Raw genomic sequence first — 19,345 nt, 5'->3', positions numbered from 1 at the left:
GCTGAGAGAAGGAGGTATGAGGGGTTAGTACATAATGGGTACAGAGTTTTAGTCTGTGAAAGCAAAGTTCTAGGGATCTGTGGCACGACACTATGAACATACCTCACACTACAGAAGGGAATGCTCAAAAATGACCTGGGTGATTGGTTTATACTTTTTTTTTTTAAAAAACTACAATTAAAGATTAAAAGCAAGCAAACAAAAAACTCCACGACTACTAACAACAAAAGAATATAGTCACACCAAGAGGACAGATGACTCCCATGTCAGCTGTAGGACCGTCCTGAAAGAAGGCACAGAGATGCGTGAGCTGGGTGGGAGAGTAACTGTCACTCAAGACTAACTTCCAGGACTGGTGCTGTGGCACAGCGGGTTAAAGCTCTGGCCTGCAGTGCCAGCATCCTTGGCGCCAGTTCAAGTCCTAGCTGCTCCACTTCTGATCCAGCTCCAGCTCTCTGCTATGGCCTGGGAAATCCGAGGAAGCTGGCCCAAATCCTTGGGCCCCTGTACCCGCATGGGAGATCCAGAAGAAGCTCCTGGCTCCTGGCTTCAGATCGGCTCACTCAGGTCGGCTCAACTCTGGCCCTTGCGGCAATTTGAGGAGTGAGCCAGTGGACGGAAGACATTTCTCTCTCTCTGGCTCTACATCTCTCTGTAACTCTGTCTTTCAAATAAATAAAATAAATCTTAAAAAAAAAAAAAAAAAGAGACTAACTTTCAGAAGGTCCAAGGAAGGGCAGGGGTACCCAGCAGCAAGGGGAGGGGGCTACGGGGAGAGTGCTGGGGCGCACAGGGAGAAGAAGGACGTGGAGGAGTCACCTGAAGGGGTCCCCCACGGGGCTGAGGCAGAGCACGATGTGCAGGTTGTTCCGCACGCGCTCGATGAGGTAGGCGAAGAGGCTGTCCGAGGACTCAGGCACCTGCTCGGCCCGTGCCTGATCTATGATGTGCGCCTGGATCTGACAGAAGCCACACAGGGTCAGGGGGCTGAAGCTTCCAAGGCAGAGTCAGCAGGGCAGCAGCTTAGGTAGACTGACCATATGTTTTTGTTTTTCCATCTTCATTTATGTCTTTTCATTTACTTGAAAGGCACAGCAATAGAGACAGAGAGGCAGAGAGAGACCAAGAGCTTCCACCCTCTGGTTCATTCCCCAAATGCCTGTAACACCCAGGGCTGGGCCAGGCTGAAGCCAGAAGCCAGGCACTCTGATCCCCCACGTAGGTGCCAGGGGCCCAAGTACCGGAGCCAGCATCTGTCGCCTCCCAGGGTGGGTATTAGCAGGAAGCTGAGTCGGCACTGGAGGCAAGGCTCAAAACAGGCGCTCCCACGTGGGATATGGACGTCCCCAGTGGTGGCTTAACCCACTGCACCACAACGTCCACCCCACGTGCGTGTTTTAAAACAGCTCTGGGGGGGGGACGTTTGACCTGGCAGTTAAGTCCCTGCTTGGGACATCCACATCCCACATTAGAGTGAGTGCGTGGGTTTGTGTCCCTCCTCCACTTGAAGCCCACCTTCCTGCTAACGCCCACCCTGGGAGGCAGTGATGGCTCAAGTACTTGGGTCCCTACTACCTATGTAGAAGACCCAGACTGAGTTCCAGGCTCCTGGCTTTGGCCTGGCCCAGCCCTAGCTGTTGTGGGCTTTTGGGAAGCCAACAAGGGGATGAAATCTCTCTCTCTCTCTCTCTCTCTCTCTGCTTTCAAATAAGTCTTTTTTTTACATTTTGTTTTAAAAAACAGCCTGGCTCAGCAGGGTTCCTGGGGGAAGAGAGCTCAAAAGTGACAGCCTTTTGGCCTCAGGACCACCTCTAGGAACCCGTGGCTTCTCAGGGGTTAAGAAGGGCAAAGGACTGGCCGGCGGCGGCAGTGGCAGGTGCTGAAGGAACCGTACCTCTTCGAATTCATCAGCCTTGTAGAGATTCGGGACCTCGCCCGAGCTGAGGATGTTGTTAATGTCCTCTAGGAAGGACTCGTCGGCAATCTGGGTGTCCACAAAAAGGAAGGACGTGGTCCTGAGCTCTACCCCAGCCTGGCGATAGAGGCGCTTGATATCTGGCCAGAGGGAAAGAGGGCCGGGGGACACAGGATGGATGTGCTCCCTCCAGCCCAGTGCACACGCAGCACCCGCCTGTGCCCCACACCGGCCAGGCGGTCCCACTGTCTGGCCTCCCTCTCCCTCCTCTCTTGGCACCAACAGACTCAGGCATCACATCTTTCATTCCCAGTCCCAACCCCCCTTCTGCTCCAGAAACCCAGCCGTACCATCCCGGAACTCCTGCTTCCGATAGTGTTTGGTGACTTCGATCTGGAAGGTGATGTAGTCGCAGATGGATGACGCCAAGCGGGCCAGACTCTGGCGCCCACTGCCCCCGATGCCCACCAAGAGCATGTTGCCCCGAGGCTGTCCAATCACCCGCACGATCCGCGTGACTGGGGTGAGGGTGCAATGAGGGGAGTGAGTTGGATGAGCAAACCCAAGGGAGTCTCTGGACCTGAGGCGAGCAACTGGGCTCTCCCCGCCCCCCCCCAAACTGAAGCAGAGGAACCCAGGGGTGTGGGAAGAGGTTGGAGCCTCAGGCCCTGGTAGTGATCCAAACTTTAGCCTCCACTTTGTCCACTAAAACCCATCGACACAAGGGCATCTGGGGCCAGGGAGGCGACTTCTGGGACTTGATGTGGGATTCCCGGGAAGGGATTGCTGTGTCCTTAGCAATAGCACGTAACTGGGGTGAGGGGAAGAGGGTGGGCGTGGCAGGTGCTCACTGTGTTCGATGGCCTCTCGGAAGAGCACGAGCTGCATGGGCACGACAGCGGGTGACAGGTTGTACTCGTTCAGAGCATTCTCTATGGCCGTCTTTAGTACCGTCAGATCTGTCAGGTCCTCGTACACCTTGGGCTCCTTCAGGAAGTCCCCTGGGCCGTGAGATGTGGAGGTCACAGTCTGAACTACATGGTCCTCCCCAGACCTCCCTCCAGGGCCCTAAGCACCAGACCCTCCTCCTAACCCCTGTCTCCTAAGGGTCTCCAGCCTACAGGTGTCACAGCTCCCAGCTCACCAAAGATAGGAGGACGCTTGTTGGGACAGAGATTGTGAAACGTGAGGTCAAAGAAGGAGCCGAGTTTGTCGCTCAGGATGGCCACGAAGGCTTCCATGTCCGTCACATCCACCAGGCGGTCAGAGAAGACTCTGTTAGGAGGGCGTTGGGGAGAGATCTGGGACCACAAAAGAGGATGGCCCTGGGGCAGGGAGGGCGGGGCCAGGGGTGAGGCTGGGGTTGGGCGCAAGCCTGAGAAAGCCTGCCTCTGGCAGTCACCTGAAGCATTCATGAATCCAGAGCCGTGTGATGCTGGCCTTGGTATCGTGGAAGTCCTTGTTGGCTCTCAGCATGCCCTGGAATACCTGAGGAGGGGAGGAGACCATTCGCCAGAGGCAGGAAACGGATCCAGAAGTTTTGCAGGTGAGGGCAGAGAACGTGGCGTTTTAGAGCTGGGGTGACCCGCCGGTGTGTGTGCGGTCTCAGGCTCATTTGGAGAAGAAGCGAATGCCTCCAGGGAGGCCACGCCAGGCAAAAGGGGCAAGGTCAGACGGACTCTCACCTTGGATATGTCGCGAAGGTTGAACAGGTAATGGATCTTGGCGGGCGTGGGCAGGAAGCGCTGCACCACGGTGTTGTATAGGTCCAGGGTGGCCTCGGTCACCACGTTCCCGATGGGCTTCACCTCTTCCTCAAAGTCCTGGAGCTTCTGATTGATCATGGTGCCAAAGATGCGGGTGATCTGGGACTCCTGGAAACAGGCCCTCACACTCACTCTCCAAGGCCCCCCCTCAGTCTTTCAGCCGGGGCCAGGAGGAGAGCAAGGGGGTTGAAGAGCTTGACTCATGGGCAAGATTTAAGGGCACCAAAAAAAAAAAAAAAAAATCAGAAGCCAACAGCAACAATATTTTAATGGAACATTTTAAAATCAAAATTAATGTAAACAACCCATGATGAGCAAATACAAACATTTAAATAAAGACTGGATCAGTGTTATGGATTTTTCCTTTTGCCTCAGGCTCCAATATCACCCTGCATTGTAATGATCTTCTACTCATTTACAACTTTGGTATTTGCTTATCGGTAATTTTTGGCATTATCGGACTAAAATTTTTTGTTTATTTATTTGAGAGACAGAGACAGAGCTCTCCTTTGCTGGTTCACTTTCCAGATGCCCACAATGTCCAGGACTGGACCAGGGCTGAAGCTGGGAGCCAGGAACTCAGGCCAGTTCTCCTAAGTGGGTAGAAGGGATCCAAATACTTGGGCCATCACTGCTGCTTCCCAGGGTCAGGAGCCAGAGCCAGGTATCAAACCAAGGCACTCCAATGTGGACATGGACATCTTAACTGCTAAGCTAAACATCTACCTGTAAGGTTTTTTGTTTTTGTTTTTGTTTTTTTTGACAGATAGACAGTGAGAGAGAGAGAGACAGAGAGAAAGGTCTTCCTTCTGTTGGTTCACCCCCCAAATGGCTGCTACAGCTGGCTCGCTGTGCCGATCCGAAACCAAGAGCCAGGTACTTCCTCCTGGTCTCCCATGTGGGTGCAGGCGCCCAAGCACTTGGGCCATCCTCCACTGCTTTCCTGGGCCACAGCAGAAAGCTGGACTGGAAGAGGAGCAACTGGGAATAGAACCCGGTGCCCATATGGGATGCTGGCACTGCAGGCAAAGGATTAACCTAGTGAGCCACAGCGTGGGCCCCCCTCTAATGTTTTTAATATCACATTGAAATGGTATTTCTTGAGATTAGCATATAGTGCAGTGGGTTGAGCCACCACATACTTGCAAAGCTCTCATCCCATATCAGAGTGCCAGTTTGAGTCCCTGTTTCCTATCCAGCTTCCTGCTAATGCGCCTGGAAAGACAGCAGAAGACGGCCCAAGTACTTGGCCCCTGCCATCAGGATGGAGTTCCTGGCTGCTGGCTTTGGTCTCTCCCAGTCCTGGCTGTTGTGCCGTTTGAAGTGAACCAGCAGACGGAAGCTTGCTCTCTCTCTCTCTCTCTCTCCCTCTCTCTCTCTTACACACACACACACACACACTCACATACACACACATCAACACTTTGTCTTTCAAATAAATAAATCTTTTAAAAAATAAAAAATCCTTTTTCCTGATGACTGACTTTTCTTGACGGCCCCTTAAATTCTGCGCTGGAGTGAGCATCCTGGCGTGGCTTTGGCTCCCAGCTTTGTTGGATCTCGGTTCCTTAGTCTGCTTGGGCCCCACCACGGTCCATCCATTGGGACCACAGAGCTTTACATTCCAAGGCCAGCAAGCCGCCTTTCCCAAGTGCAGCTACCCTAGATCAGGATTTGACAAGGGCTCCTACAGACAGTCCCACTGCCGTGGCGTTCAGCTCCCTTGCATGCAACTCAGCTCGGCATCCCTCCGTCCCCTCCTTGACCTGCCCCCTCCTTCTCTGGGAGCCCCTCCCAGCAGCCCCCATGAGACCCTCACCGTGGGGAAGGTCATGTTGATGAGGTTGAAGCGACTCTGCAGCCGCGAGGAGATGATGGTCCGCCCCCCGCCAGGGGGGCCCATGGCAGCCATCAGGAACATGTCCTGGAGAAGAAGATGGGAGAGGAGATGAAGTAGTGGAGAAACGGGAGGAGGCGTCACAGGAGCTGGGGGCGAGGATTCTGAATGCTCCCCATACAAAGAAAGGAGTGTGTGGGGTGATGGCCATGCCAGTGGCCCTGCCCTAAGGATCCCACGCACTGAAATGTCACCCTGCACCCCTAATGATGCACAATTCCTGGGCGTCCATTTAGCTCCATTTTAACTTTTTTTTTTTTTTTTTTTTTTTTTTTGACAGGCAGAGTGGATAGTGAGAGAGAGAGAGAGACAGAGAGAAAGGTCTTCCTTTTTGTCGTTGGTTCACCCTCCAATGGCCGCCGCGGCCGGCGCACCGCGCTGATCCGAAGCCAGGAGCCAGGTGCTTCTCCTGGTCTCCCATGCGGGTGCAGGGCCCAAGGACTTGGGCCATCCTCCACTGCCTTCCCGGGGCCATAGCAGAGAGCTGGCCTGGAAGAGGGGCAACCGGGATAGAATCCAGCGCCCCTACTGGGACTAGAACCCGGTGTGCCAACAGCGCAAGGCAGAGCATTAGCCTGTTAAGCCACGGCGCCAGCCTCCATTTTAACTTTTTGGATAAAATATTAAAGAGAAACAGGGAGGTTGCAAAAGGAGTAGGGAGAAAGATAGTGGCTGGAGAGACGCAGGGAGGGACAGGGACAGTGTCAGCAGGGGAAGCATGGAACAGCGGGGCAGAGGCAGCTGAAGAGGAGAGGACAAGAGGATTCCTTGTAAGAATTATTAAAATGGGGGCCGGCACTGTGGCACAGTAGGCTAAGCCTCCACCCATGGCGCTAGCATCCCATATGGGCGCCAGTTCAAGTCCTGGAAACTCCACTTCTGATCCAGCTCTCTGCTATGGCTGGGGAAAGCAGCAGAGGATGGCCCAAATGCTTCAGCCCCTGTACCCCTGTGGGAGACCTGGAAGAAGCTCCTGGCTTCAGATTGGCCTAGGTCCAGCCATTGCGGGCATTTGGGGAGTGAACCATCAAATGGAAGATCTCTCTCTCTCTCTCTCTCTCTCTCTCTCTCTCTCTCTCTCTGCCTCTCTGTAATTCTGCCTTTCAAATAAATGAATATCTTTAAAAAAATTATTAAAATGATATATTTGTTTTTTATTTTATTTGAAAGACAGAGTTACAGAGAGAGGTAGAGACAGAGAGAGAGGTCTTCCCTCCGCTGGTTCACTCCCCAGATGGTCACAAAGGCTGGAGCTGCGATGATCGAAAGCCAGGAGCCAGGAGCTTCTTCCAGGTCTCCCACACAGGTGCAGGGGTCCAAGGACTTGGGCCATCTTCTACTGCTTTCCCAGGCCACAGCAGAGAGCTGGATCGGAAGAGGAGCAGCTGGGTCATAAACCAGCGCCTATATGGGATGTCGGCACTTCAGGCCAGGGCTTTAACCCGCTGCGCCACAGCGCTGGCCCTGATATATTTGTCTTTATTTTCTTACCATAATCCATGGATTCAAATTAGAAAACACAGGTAAGTGGAGACCAGCATTGTGACACAGCAGGTTAAGCTACTGCCCAAGATGCCAGCATCCCTTATGAGCACTGGTTCTAGTCCCAGTTGCTCCCTTCTGATCCAGTTCCCCAAAAAAGTGCCAGGAAGGCAACAGAAGATGGCCAAAGTACTCGGGCCCCTGGACCCAAGGGAAGACCTAGGCAGGGTTCTGGGCTCCTAGCTTATGGCCATTTGTGGAGTGAACTGGTAGATAGAAGATACCTCTCTCTCTCTCTCTGCCTTTCAAATAAATAAATAAATCTTTAAAAAAAATCAGTAAGTAAAAAACCAATTTGATTGCATCTTCCAGATATTCTCTCTCTATTTTCCTTTTCAATTTGTTTATACGTGTATGTGCATTTTTGTGCTCTCAGTAACCTGTGAGTGTGGTAGTAGGTGAGTTTGGGATACAGAGTGCCAGACAGATGGGCACCCCATAAGTCACGCTGGAGTGGCTGCTGCCCAGTGATTAAAGAGGAGAAACAAACCGGATGCCCAGGAACCCCACCCACCAGAAGAGCCAGGCCTGGCACCGTGGAGGCAGTCACAGTGGCAACAGGAGGCAGGAAGACCCGGCCTGTGTGGTTGTGGACCCTGGCCTCCCAGGCAGTTCTAGGGGAAGAGTGGGCCCACCTGTGAGCGAGGGCTGAGAGGCCTGGAACAGAAGTGCAGGTTGGGGGAAAGGATCCTTGGGCCACAAAGGTCAGTGAGAATGAAGAGTTACTAATGGGAGTTGACAACATAGGGGCCAGAGTCTGGGTACCAGGGAAGAGGCAGGGCAGTGCTGTGCAGAGAGGAGTTATAGGATTGTAGAACTAGGACGTGGGGTCCCAGTGGAGTGGGGGCTCTTGAATACTCACCCGGATGTACTTGATGGTCTGCTTCGAGCGGTCATACCAGAAGCCATAGTCAATCCAGAGGCGAATCAGCTCCAGGGGTGGCTGGGAGCCGAATGTGTCCTTAGCTGGCATGTTCAGGTCATCCATAAAGGTGATCATGCTCTTGCCCCCGAACGGCACATAGACCCCCTTGGTTCGCTTCTCCACCCTGCTCTCAATGATGCTCTGCACGTTGTTGGATGTGGTCTGGTGGGAGAGGCACAGAAGGAAGTCTTGGATCCCCCAGGAGAAAGAGGGATTCAGAGAGGAGCGTCGGCCAGGCAGTTGAGCCCCAGGGGACAGCAGAAGGGAGGGAGGGCCGGGGAGGAGATGGCCAGGCAAGGGGCCCAACACACCTGTGCAGACATGTTGACGATGAGCACCGACCACTGGCTGGAGGGCAAGGACTGCAGGACGCTTTGGGCTATGGAGGTCTTTCCAGTCCCCACGGGCCCCACCAGCAGGACAGGATTCTGGTTGGCCACCAAGGTGCTCACCAGGTAGTTGTAGCGAACAGTGTCCACAGTGGGCACCATGATCTTGTAGAAAGGGGCACTTGGGGAGCAAAGGAAGCGGGGATCACCAGCCCATCCACCCCTCCCAGCTCCCGCTTCACCCTTCCCCTTGGTGTTTGTCTTTCTCCAATGTCACCACCATCCAATCACCGACCCGGCCTTCCTGGGGGCTGGGGCTCAGCCATTCTCCTTCAGAACCCTGCCCCGGGTGCTCTGGATCCCGTCTCTTGTACTCGAGACCCCTCTCTCCTCCAGAAGCACCCACTGCCACTTCTGGGTCCCTTCAGGTTCGCCGTGTCTCCCATTACTGCTGTCCCAAACCCTGTCCTCGTCCTGGACCCCATTCTCACTTCGGAGGGTAGCGCCAGCTCTTGGGGAGCTTGTCTTCAAACGACGTCCAACTCCGCATCTTGGGGTTCACAAAATACTCGTACACTGTGTCCTACGGAGGGCAAGGGTGTCAGGTCACCAGTGCCTTCCTCCAGCTCTCCCCAGGCCAGGAGAGGGGCTCGCAGCCCATCAGGTGGAAGGAAGAGAGCTGGGTGGGCGGCAGACACTGAGCAACAGGGAAAAATAGGACAAACTGGACAGGTGGGCTCGAGGGCCCTGACCTTGTTGGGAAAGGAGCCCTCGATCTCTCGGAGGAAACTGTCGATCTTCTTGCGGCCGTCTTCATCCACAGAGGCACACACAGACCAGATCATGCTGAACACAAACATCATCTCAACCATGGTGGTGTAGACCTCACCATCCCCTGGGTTCACCTAGATGCAAGAAGAGGCGAAGAAGGGCCTTTGAGAGCTGGAGGGATCTACTGGACAGCAGAGGTCACTGCCACAGCCTAGAGACTTCCTTCCCTGGGTCTGACCAGAAAACCACGTGGCTGCTTTTTAAAATTATAATGTGCTGCTCCGGCCGGCGCCGCGGCTCAATAGGCTAATCCTCCGCCTTGCGGCGCCGGCACACCGGATTCTAGTCCCGATCGGGGCACCGGATTCTGTCCCGGTTGCCCCTCTTCCAGTCCAGCTCTCTGCTGAGGCCAGGGAGTGCAGTGGAGGATGGCCCAAGTGCTTGGGCCCTGCACCCCATGGGAGACCAGGAGAAGCACCTGGCTCCTGCCATCGGATCAGCGCGGTGTGCCGGCCGCAGCGCGCCAGCCGCAGCGGCCATTGGAGGGTGAACCAACGGCAAAGGAAGACCTTTCTCTCTGTCTCTCTCTCTCACTGTCGACTCTGCCTGTCAAAAAAAAAAAAAAAAAAAAGTGCTGCTCTACTTCCAAGGCAGCCCCCTTGCTAATGCGACTGGGAAAGCAGTGGAAGACGGCCCAAGTACTTGGGTCCCTGCCACCCACATGTGAGACCTGGATGGAATTCCAGGCCCCTTGCTTTGGTCTGGCCCAGCCCTGACCATGGCGGCTGTTTGGGGAGTGAACCAGCAGATGGAAGATCTGTCTCTCTCCCTGTCTCTGTAATTCTGCTTTCCAAACAAAATACACAAAATTTTTGAAATAAATAAATAAATAGAACGTGCATGTTGACGAACAACCTCCTGAAAGATTTAGATAAACTGAGAACTTGAAGCTTGGCAGTTTCCCCAAGCTTCCTCTCTGCCTGGTCACAATGATGCAGCTGCCCTCGGCCCCCCACCCTAGGCCTGCCTGCCAAGGGGGCTCAAGGAGACAGGGACAGGGACACTCCTGGTGACTGGTTTGTAACCACAGAAAAATGAGAGAGATGGAAAAATAGGATATAGTGTTCTCTCGAGGACAGTAAAGTGGAGGGACTTCTAAAATGTCTTTAAAACTTCGGAGGGTAGCGCCAGCTCTTAGGGAGCTTGTCCTTATGTAAAGATAAGTTTATTTTGGTGTAAAAATACTTTGAAATTCATGTACTTTGTTCATAAAATGAATGAAGATCTCTGGCACAGCCATTAAAGCAATGAAATGAATCAACATGTAACGATATAAAACTCAAAACACATTGTTATTTAACAAGCATCTTGTGGCATATGGTGTGCTATTTTTTTTGAAATTTATTTTTCATTTTGTTTGAAAGGCTGAAAGATGAAGACAGACAGAGAAAGACAGACACACAGAGATCAGCCATCTACTGGTTCACTCCCCACATGCCCTCAACAGCCCAGACTGGGCCAGGCTGAACCCAGGAGCCCTGAACTCAATCCAGGTCTCCCACGTGGGTGGCAGAGATCCAAGTACTTGAGCCATCACCTGCTGATCCCCGCCAAGTGCACAGTAGCAGGAAGCAGGCATTGGAAGCTGAGCTGGACTGAGACCCGGGCACTCTGAGGTAAGGGATGGGAGCATCCCAAGTGGTATCCTAGTATGCCAAATGCCTACTGCTCTAGGCATTGATTTAATCTAAACACCACCAACAAAAAATTTTTGGTCTTTACCCCTTAATTCTGAACTGAACAAAATTTTTCCTAAACATTAATTAATTTGAAATTTTCTAAAACCCCTTATCCGAAGAGACTGGGAACTACTTCCAGCTAAAATAGATTGTGAGGCCTCATGTATATCAAGACCTGGTGTCCCTGTTTCAAAGGGATGGTGAAGGCAGACACAAGTGTACTGTTCTCAGCTCCCAAAATATGGATGGGAATTACAGTGAGCCCAAGTGGGTACTACATTTAATGTACAATAGCCAGTCTGGCCTTCCAACTCAACACACACACACACACACACACACACCACTGCCTCCAGTGTGTCTTGGAGTGTCTGCTCTACTCGAGCCTTCAAACCATTTCTCAAACGCGCTTGTGCCCTAAGGTTGTCCCCATGAGGGTATGAGCCCTCCCCGGCCCTGGTCCTGGGGGGTTCCCCTCACCCCATTCTCTGGTGTGGCCAGGGCTGAGTACAGCTTGCAGAGTGAGATGATGCCACTGTACTCGGGGAGTGGCACCAGCTCATTGCAGTTGTCCTTCTTAAAGGCCAAGATCTTGTTGATGAACTTCTCGAACATGCGCTGCAGGGGCTCCACCTCACCCTGTGGGGGAGTTAAGAAGGAGGCTCTTCATTTACTCACTCAGGGGGCCTGCAGGCCACCTGGCTATGTTCCCGTCCTCAATTCCCTTCGTACCTTTGGCCTCTTCTCCAGCCATGACTGGACATAGGGCTTCCAGCCCAGGTCAACGTAGTCAGTGTAGACCATCCCGCAGCGAGACACAGTGGCTGGAGAGGCCACCGCCAAGTTCTCCACTTCGAACAGGAGAGACACCTAAGGATGTACTCTGGTCAGAATTTTGCCTTGAGGCCGGCGCCACGGCTCACTAGGCTAATCCTCCGCCTTGCGGCGCCGGCACACCGGGTTCTAGTCCCGGTCGGGGCACCGATCCTGTCCTGGTTGCCCCTCTTCCAGGCCAGCTCTCTGCTGTGGCCTGGGAAGGCAGTGGAGGATGGCCCAAATGCTTGGGCCCTGCACCCCATGGGAGACCAGGAGAAGCACCTGGCTCCTGCCATCGGATCAGCGTGGTGCGCTGGCAGCAGCGCGCCTACCGCGGCGGCCATTGGAGGGTGAACCAACGGCAAAAAGGAAGACCTTTCTCTCTATCTCTCTCTCTCTCACTGTCCACTCTGCTTGTCAAAAAAAAAAAAAAAAAAAAAAAAAGAATTTTGCCTTGCTCTCTGCCCTTCCCCATCTATAAAAAATAGACTCCAGAGTCTGACGCCCTGCAATGCTTCCGTCAAGTACAAAGCATGGCAAAAAGAATAGATTCGAGGTTTATGAACAGTTTGGTCTTTAAAAGAAATTAGAGCCTATTCAAGATTATGCTTATGAAAAATCACTCTCGCTCGCACTGAGTGGGTGGAAGGGAGTGGGCTCCACAGCCTCTGAATTCATACCCTGGCTGTTGTCACAAATGAAGGCCATGCCTCAGGTGGCAGCGGCGGTGAGGCTGAGGATGGCCACCCGAGCCAACACGGGGCTTCCTGGGACACAAAGTTCTTTTCTGCACCATCGTTTTCAACACCCAAGGTTGGCAAAGCATTTTCCCCTTCAGTCACAGCTCTCTCTGGATCCGGGCACCCTCCTCCTCAGCTCTCTGATGGAACTTACTCTTCCCTTAGACTTCTGGGGCTCCTGCCCCAGTCCCCGGCCCACGCCTCGGTCCTGGGTACCTGGCTGCACCCCTTACCTGCTCAGGCATTGCGATGCGCTCGCCATTGATGAGGGTCAACACTTTGTTGTCGTCCATGACAGAGTTCATGCTCTCGATCCACAAAGTGTCCACAGGCCCATCGAAAAGGATCCACTTCTCATCTGGCTTCTCATCTGAGCAGGAGATGGACAATCAGGAAACTTACTGTCTCACTGCCACACACACACACACACACACACACACGTTCCATGGGGATGCAGGCTGTGTATGCTGCCTTGTGCCCCCCAGGCCCCAAGCATCTCTCCCGAATTTTGGGCCTCCAACCCCCAGGGTCCCCATCTCCTTAGGAGACTCAAGCATCTGCTCTCCCCTATCCCATGACCCTTTGGCTACCTGCACATGCTGTTCGCATGACACTGGACAAGATGCCATCTGTCCATTCATTAGTATTCAGGTCATATTCCCCATAGAGTTCTCCAAGGGACAAAGCCTTGGGGTTCAAAGGGAACTCCTAAAAAAAAAAACAAACACAGAAGTAATTAAAAATCCCCAGAGCCTCCTTTATCTCCAGTCCCCTCTTGGGCACTTGCGCTTCTCTGTCTCATCTCTCCCAGGCCTCCAGGAGGACCAGGCATGGCCCTCCCTGATACCCAAGCAGCCTTGTCCACCACCCGCCTGACTCACTGCCCCGACTCCATACTCTAACGATGTTGAAGTTGGGGTCCCCGGCGCGGCACAGAGAGGACAAGGAGGCCTGTAGGATTCGCCACGAGGCAGTCTTGCCGCTGCCCGTGCAGCCCACGATCATGGTGGAGTGGCGGGAGTTCTTGGTTTCATACAACTGGAAGACCTTGGTGAGGGTGAATGGTGTGCTCTGCAGGCCCATGTCTCGAATCTCCTGCTCGATGGTCTCCTGCAGCTGTGGGAGGGGCAAGAGCAAAGGGATGGAAGAAAGAGGATGTGGCCCCCAGAGGACTTCCAAAACCTCCCCAACGCCGCGGAGGACGCTGCACACTGATAAAGGTGCCGCCAGGGCCCTCTGCACTCTGGCCAGTGTTCGCTCACGGGGAAACTGGCCAGCTGCAGAGTTAAGGGGCTGGCTCTGGAGTCAGCCAGGCTGGTTCCCCAGGTTTCGGCTGCGTCATCCAGAGCAAGTCACTCCTCTGAGCCTCCGTGTCCATGTCTGCGCCATCTCTGAGATGGAATTTTACAAATCTTCTCTATTAGTATCCAGCAAATATTTATCAGGTCTCCCCAGTAGGTGCTAAGCACTGTGCTGGGTGCTAGGAACATGGCTAAGAACACGTGACCTTGTCAGTTCACCTATGGATTTTTATTGGTATTGACTGTAAGAGGGATGGCATACACTCTTACAGATCTTAGTTGCTGCTAATACCATTTTAATAGTTATCTGGGGATGTCGCTGTGGCATAATAGGTAAAGCCACCGCCTGCAGTGTCGGCATCCCATATATATGGGTACTGGTTCAAGTCCTGGCTGCTCCACTTCTGATCCAGCTCTCTGCTATGGCTTGGGAAAGCAGCAGAAGATAGCCCAAGTCCTTGGACCCTTGCACCCCTGTGGGAGACCTGGAGGAAGCTCCTGGTTCCTGGCTTCGGATTGGCACAGCTCCAGCCATTGTGGCAAACTGGGGAGTGAACTAGCAGATGGAGGACCCCTCTCTCTCTCTCCCCCTACCTCTCCTTCTCTGTGTAACTCTGACTTTCAAATAAATAAATAAATCTTTAGAAAAAAATAGTTATCTGGTAACAGTTAAACCATTTCTAGGCAATTACTTATTTATTTAAATTTATTTGAGGCAGACTTATAGTCTACCTAGTCAATGTTCCTAACTATTCTATACGTGCTTGGAAAACAGTGGTTATTCTTCAATTTCTATAGATACCTATATCAAGATTGTTATTGTATGGTTCAAACGTTTTTCAAACTATTTATTTGCTCATTTATTTTCATTTTATTTGAAAGGCAGAGAGACAGATAGACCTAGAGAACTTTCTTCCACTGGTTTATTCCCCAAACGCCCACAACAGCCAGGGCTGGGCCACTCCAAAGCCAAGCGCCGTGAACTCCATCTGGGTCTCCCCTGTGGGTGGTGGGGACCCAAGCACTTGGGCCGTCACCTGCTGCTTCCCAAGGTGTGCATGAGCAGGAAGCTGTACTGTAAGCACAGGAGCTGGGCCTTGAACTCCAACATGGCAGGCAGGTGTTCCGAGTGGCAACTTAACCGCAGTGCCAATCACCCACCCTCACCCCGCCTTTTCTCTTTGGAAGCTTGTTAATCTTCTCCGTGTCCTGGTGTTTTAAAACTTCACAGCGATAGGACTTCGTAAGGATTTACGCTGTCCCTGACAGCATGCATTTGTGGACACTTTCACGTCGGAAACACATTCTTCATCTCTGGGCGCTCTTCTTGAACCGTTTCATTACTGATGCCACTCCTGCCATGTGCTGCTTCTACTTTTTGAAACTCCTGGTATTTGGATATTATCTTTCCTGTACTGGCTTTTGAATCTTACCTCTTTCCTCCTTTGCTCTATTCTCTGGGACTACCCCCTTTTTAAATAGCACTTCCTAAGTACAGCACCTTAATCTTTCCTGTGAGATTACTACTGATGGACTTACCTAATTTTTTTTTTCTTCTCTCTCCTTTATCTGTCTTCTCCCACTTGCTTTTTCCTATTTGTTTTGGCTTCTCTCACAGTGGAGGCTTTTCCTCAGTACCCACAGAGCCATGGACTTCTGTTCACATTAAGGCAAGGGGACCAAAATCTAAAAGGAGTCTCTGAGTGTGTGGGTGGAACCTGTGGGCTCTGAGGGTCCCTGTAGGTGACTGACCTGGGCCTCTGCTGAGACATTTCCGTTGTCTGTGTCTTAGTCACTCCTCTCCGGCCAGCCAGATTCCCCAGAGATAAGTCCCCCAGCTCTGCCTGTCTGGCTGCCCCCATTCTGGGAGCCGCAAGATGAAAGCAGACTGAGGGGGTCTGCATTCCCTGAGGAGACGTCCGCTTAATCCCCACTTGTAATAGGGCTCATCCTGTGACTCCTGCAATGGGGCTCCACCGACTGCACTCGGTGTCGCCAGGTCCAGACGCCTGCGTTTTGCCCCACCGTCTCCCTTCTGGGTACAGGAGGAGCAGTCATGCAGGGCCAGAGAGAGAGAGGCAGAGCCAGAGATCCAGCCCAGCTAATGTCTTTGCCTCTGTACTTCAGTTACGCCCCCTTCACTCCCTCCCCTACTCCCCACAAATGCTTAGTTGGCCCTGTGAAGGCAGCCTTTCAGTGTTCCCCACTTCCGGCCTGCTCAGGCTTGCTAACTAGGCCACAATCTATCCATTTTCTTCGTGTGCCTAAGACTTGCCTATCCTTCTCCCATTCTCCCAATCATTTTGTGTATGTGTGCCTCATGAACTACTTTACTTAGTTGTGGCAGGTTTTAATCCACTTTAAATTTTTAAAAATTTATTTGAGAAAGAGAGTGAGCGAGTGAGCTTCCATCTCCCAGTTCACTCTCCAAATGTCCATAGTGGTTCTTGGCAGGGGCCAAAGCTGGTAAACATAGCTTTTTAAAAAAAGATTTATTTATTTATTTATTTATTTGAGAGGCAGAATTACAGACACAGAGAGAGAGAGAGACAGAGACAGAGGTCTTCCATCCACTGGTTCACTCCCCAAATGGCTGCAATGGCTGGAGCTGCGCTGATCTGAAGCCAGGAGTAGGAGCCTCCTCCAGGCCTCCCACATGGGTGCAAGGGTCCAAGGACTTGGGCCATCCTCCACTGCCCTCCCAGGCCACCAGCAGAGAGCCGGGTCTGAAGAGGAGCAGCCAGTTGAGCAGCCAGCCCCAGTGTAGCTATTTTTAAAATCTGTGCCTATAGTTTCAGTAGTTAAAGTCTTCGTGGATCTGACTCCACTGTGTGTTGTTCTTCTGCCTCCCAGGGTGTGCATTAGCAGGAAGCTGATCAGAACTGGAGGAGATGGGACACGAACCAGACATTCTGATGTGAGATGTGAGTGCCCCAAGAGGGGACTTAACCAGTGGGCAAAAGGTGTCCCCAGAGGCAAAACGCCTGCCCCCATTTCCTTGAACTTTTATGTGTGGGAATTCTTGGAGGCAAAAGTTGAAGTTTCAGTCCTCCAGAGACTGACCCCCATCATTCACGCAGGGTCACTTACAACCTAATGCTGTTGAAAATTAGAATCTAAGCTTGATATTTGTGTTTTGACACAGAATTATTTATAATCCTGTGAGGGCTGGCTTGCGGTCAGGAAGTCTCAAAGGAGAGGTTGCTCCTTTCTTCCATCGTAACAGGTCAGACAAGCACGCGTTGCTGGCAGGCACTCGGGGCAGTGGCTAGGCTGTCACTTGGGGTGCCCAATCCCACAGCAGGGTGCCAGAATTTGAGTCCCGGCTCTGATCTTCATTGCAGCTTCCTGCTGATGCACCCTGGAAGGAGGCAGGTGGTGGCTCAAGGACTTGGGTCACTGCCACCCACGTGGGAGACTCAGATCGAGTTCCTGGTTCCTTGTTTCAGCCTGCCCCAGTCCTGGCTGCTGGGGTCATTTAGGGAGTAAGCCACCAGATGGGAGATGTCTCTCTCTCTCGCTCCCACCCCTTATAAATAAAATAAATAAATGTGAAGAGCAAGCTTGTTTACTGTATTTGGCCTTCTGCGTGGTGGAATTCACGTTTTCCCGTCTACTGAGGGTGTTGCCCCTTCTGGGCTGAGAGTTATGCAGCGCTGGGTTCTCTGCCACACCTCCAAATTTGGGCAGCTTTCTCTCCTACCCGCAGTGCCTCGAGTTCGACAAAAATTCCGAGGGAGAGAGCCAGCTTTGGCATTCACTTCCCTCTCGGGATTTCTGCTTTTACTCCCACATCTCCCGAATTCCTTCTTTCTTGCCAGCTTAGCAAGGCATTCAGAAAAGATGCTATCTTACGTTTCTAGCCAGCGTTTTAGTAGTTTCAGTGGAAAAGATTTTTCACGGTGCCTCTGTTATTACCATACTGCTGGAGAAGAAAGTTCTTAAACTTTCTAAAAGCCCCCTTCTCCCCACTCCCCTTCTGCTCTGAACTAGAAATCTCTCCTCCAGACTCCCTCAGTGAGGAGGTAAGTGGAGGCTGGGGAGAAGCAATGGGTAATGTGGACGTGGAAAGGCCAGTGGGCTCAAGGTTTCAGTAAAGACAGAGAACTGCTGCACGGGAGTGAGCAGGGATGGGTGAGTGTGGCCAGAGGGTAGGCGGCATCGTTTTATAGGTAAGGAAGCCCACAGAGCTCAACCGTCTCGCGCAGTCATGGCTAGTGGATGGCAGGACAATGGGAGGAAGCCACACTTCCTGTTCCCAGACACACATTCAGAGATGAGGTTAGGCAGGATAGTGAGGAATACATACCTTGCCGTAGTCGATGACAGGCAGCTCGACGCTGGGAAAGAGATCTTGCACGATGGCGTTGAACAGAGGCACGTCGACCGAGGTTAGCTTGGCAATGTTCATATCCCTCATTGACAGCAACAGAACCTGGAGGGGGAAAAAGACAGGCCTCAGGCTTGAGCCTCAGGTGCAGGAGCCAAGAACAATGGGATATACCACAGTTGGTCTTAAGCGGTACAACAGGTAGAACTTGGGCAACACAGGGGGCAAGACAGGAGGGTGGGCATCTCCATCTGGGAGGAAAGCATCCAAAACACCTTGGTGACAGTGGGTAGGACCAGGGACAGTGGAGGTTAAGCCCCAAGGGCTGTGTCTGTGGTTACCTCCTCATCAGTCAGGTCAGGCTGTAGGCGGCGCTTCTTGCCTGCGTAGCGCAAGAGGGAGGTGAGGGCACGCAGGCCAAAGTCATAGTGATCCTGTCTGGAGAGCTGCTGCACGGCCAGTGAGTAAAGTGTGTACACCTTCTTGGCCAGGATCTGCGTAACAGAAACAGAGGTGGGAACCATTCATTTGTCCCCAGATCCTTCTGCTTCATCCAAGGGTGGTGATGGATACGAGTAGCTAGGTCCCCAGATCTGAAGCAACTGAGCAGGGGTGCTGTGTGGACAACCCAGCGCCAAGATCTCCCGACTGGTGAAATTATGGACCCGTGGCATCACAGTGGGGACACCTTCCTCCTTTGACTTTTTCCTGCCTCCACATCCTACTGCCAACAGTCCAAGCTCTTTGTAGTGTAATCTGATTGTGAGGCCCTTGTGCGGGGGGCACTCTGTTCAGGGAATAATTGTGGATAGGCAACAAAACAATGGGATAAAATGCATTATCAGATTACCTTGCAGTTGCCAAAGCCTTCCCCAAAAAGAATGATTTCGGCAATAAGGGTAGAATCGGGCACCACCATGGCAATGGGGCGGAACATGGACTTGAGGTTCTCGGGGAGCTCCGTGCGGCCAGCATAGCCTGGGAAACAACGCCGTCCGTTCAGAGTCCACACGTGTCCTCGTCTTGACTCCTTTTCCCAAACCCACTTCCCAGTCAGTCCCACCCCCGCCCCCCACCCCAGCTCCATGCTGGACGTTTCCCTGCTCTGACTCCAACATCACTTCCTTTCTCATCTCAGGCCTGGCTCTTCCCTTTCCATTGTGGTCTTCTTTCCCCGTTTCTGGTCCTTTCCGTACTTTCTATGTGGCCCAGTTCCAAGCTGAAATCACAGAGCCATCAATTTCCCATTGCTTCCGGTTCTATGTATAACTCACGCC

General features: G+C 52.5%; 1 protein-coding gene across 2 annotated transcripts in view; it reads right to left on the bottom strand.

Annotated features, from left to right (window-relative positions):
- Positions 1–19,345, bottom strand: part of DNAH2 (dynein axonemal heavy chain 2) — a 117,208-nt gene that overhangs the window by 31,695 nt on the left and 66,168 nt on the right. For both annotated transcript variants that reach the window (XM_062216438.1, XM_062216439.1), the window contains 20 exons: positions 18,919–19,046; positions 18,410–18,562; positions 18,048–18,173; positions 13,335–13,553; positions 13,028–13,145; positions 12,671–12,807; positions 11,614–11,751; positions 11,362–11,520; positions 9,127–9,279; positions 8,866–8,957; positions 8,357–8,555; positions 7,983–8,207; positions 5,501–5,605; positions 3,601–3,789; positions 3,318–3,403; positions 3,060–3,190; positions 2,767–2,916; positions 2,266–2,433; positions 1,895–2,055; positions 820–959 (listed from right to left, as the gene is read on the bottom strand). In XM_062216438.1, the coding sequence (XP_062072422.1) occupies positions 820–959; positions 1,895–2,055; positions 2,266–2,433; positions 2,767–2,916; positions 3,060–3,190; positions 3,318–3,403; positions 3,601–3,789; positions 5,501–5,605; positions 7,983–8,207; positions 8,357–8,555; positions 8,866–8,957; positions 9,127–9,279; positions 11,362–11,520; positions 11,614–11,751; positions 12,671–12,807; positions 13,028–13,145; positions 13,335–13,553; positions 18,048–18,173; positions 18,410–18,562; positions 18,919–19,046 (2,977 nt within the window). The remainder of the gene's footprint in view (positions 1–819; positions 960–1,894; positions 2,056–2,265; positions 2,434–2,766; positions 2,917–3,059; positions 3,191–3,317; positions 3,404–3,600; positions 3,790–5,500; positions 5,606–7,982; positions 8,208–8,356; positions 8,556–8,865; positions 8,958–9,126; positions 9,280–11,361; positions 11,521–11,613; positions 11,752–12,670; positions 12,808–13,027; positions 13,146–13,334; positions 13,554–18,047; positions 18,174–18,409; positions 18,563–18,918; positions 19,047–19,345) is intronic.

The sequence above is a fragment of the Lepus europaeus genome, chromosome 18 (assembly GCF_033115175.1).
Source record: "Lepus europaeus isolate LE1 chromosome 18, mLepTim1.pri, whole genome shotgun sequence".
Taxonomy (NCBI): domain Eukaryota; kingdom Metazoa; phylum Chordata; class Mammalia; order Lagomorpha; family Leporidae; genus Lepus; species Lepus europaeus.
This window is presented reverse-complemented; position numbering and strand designations above follow the sequence as displayed.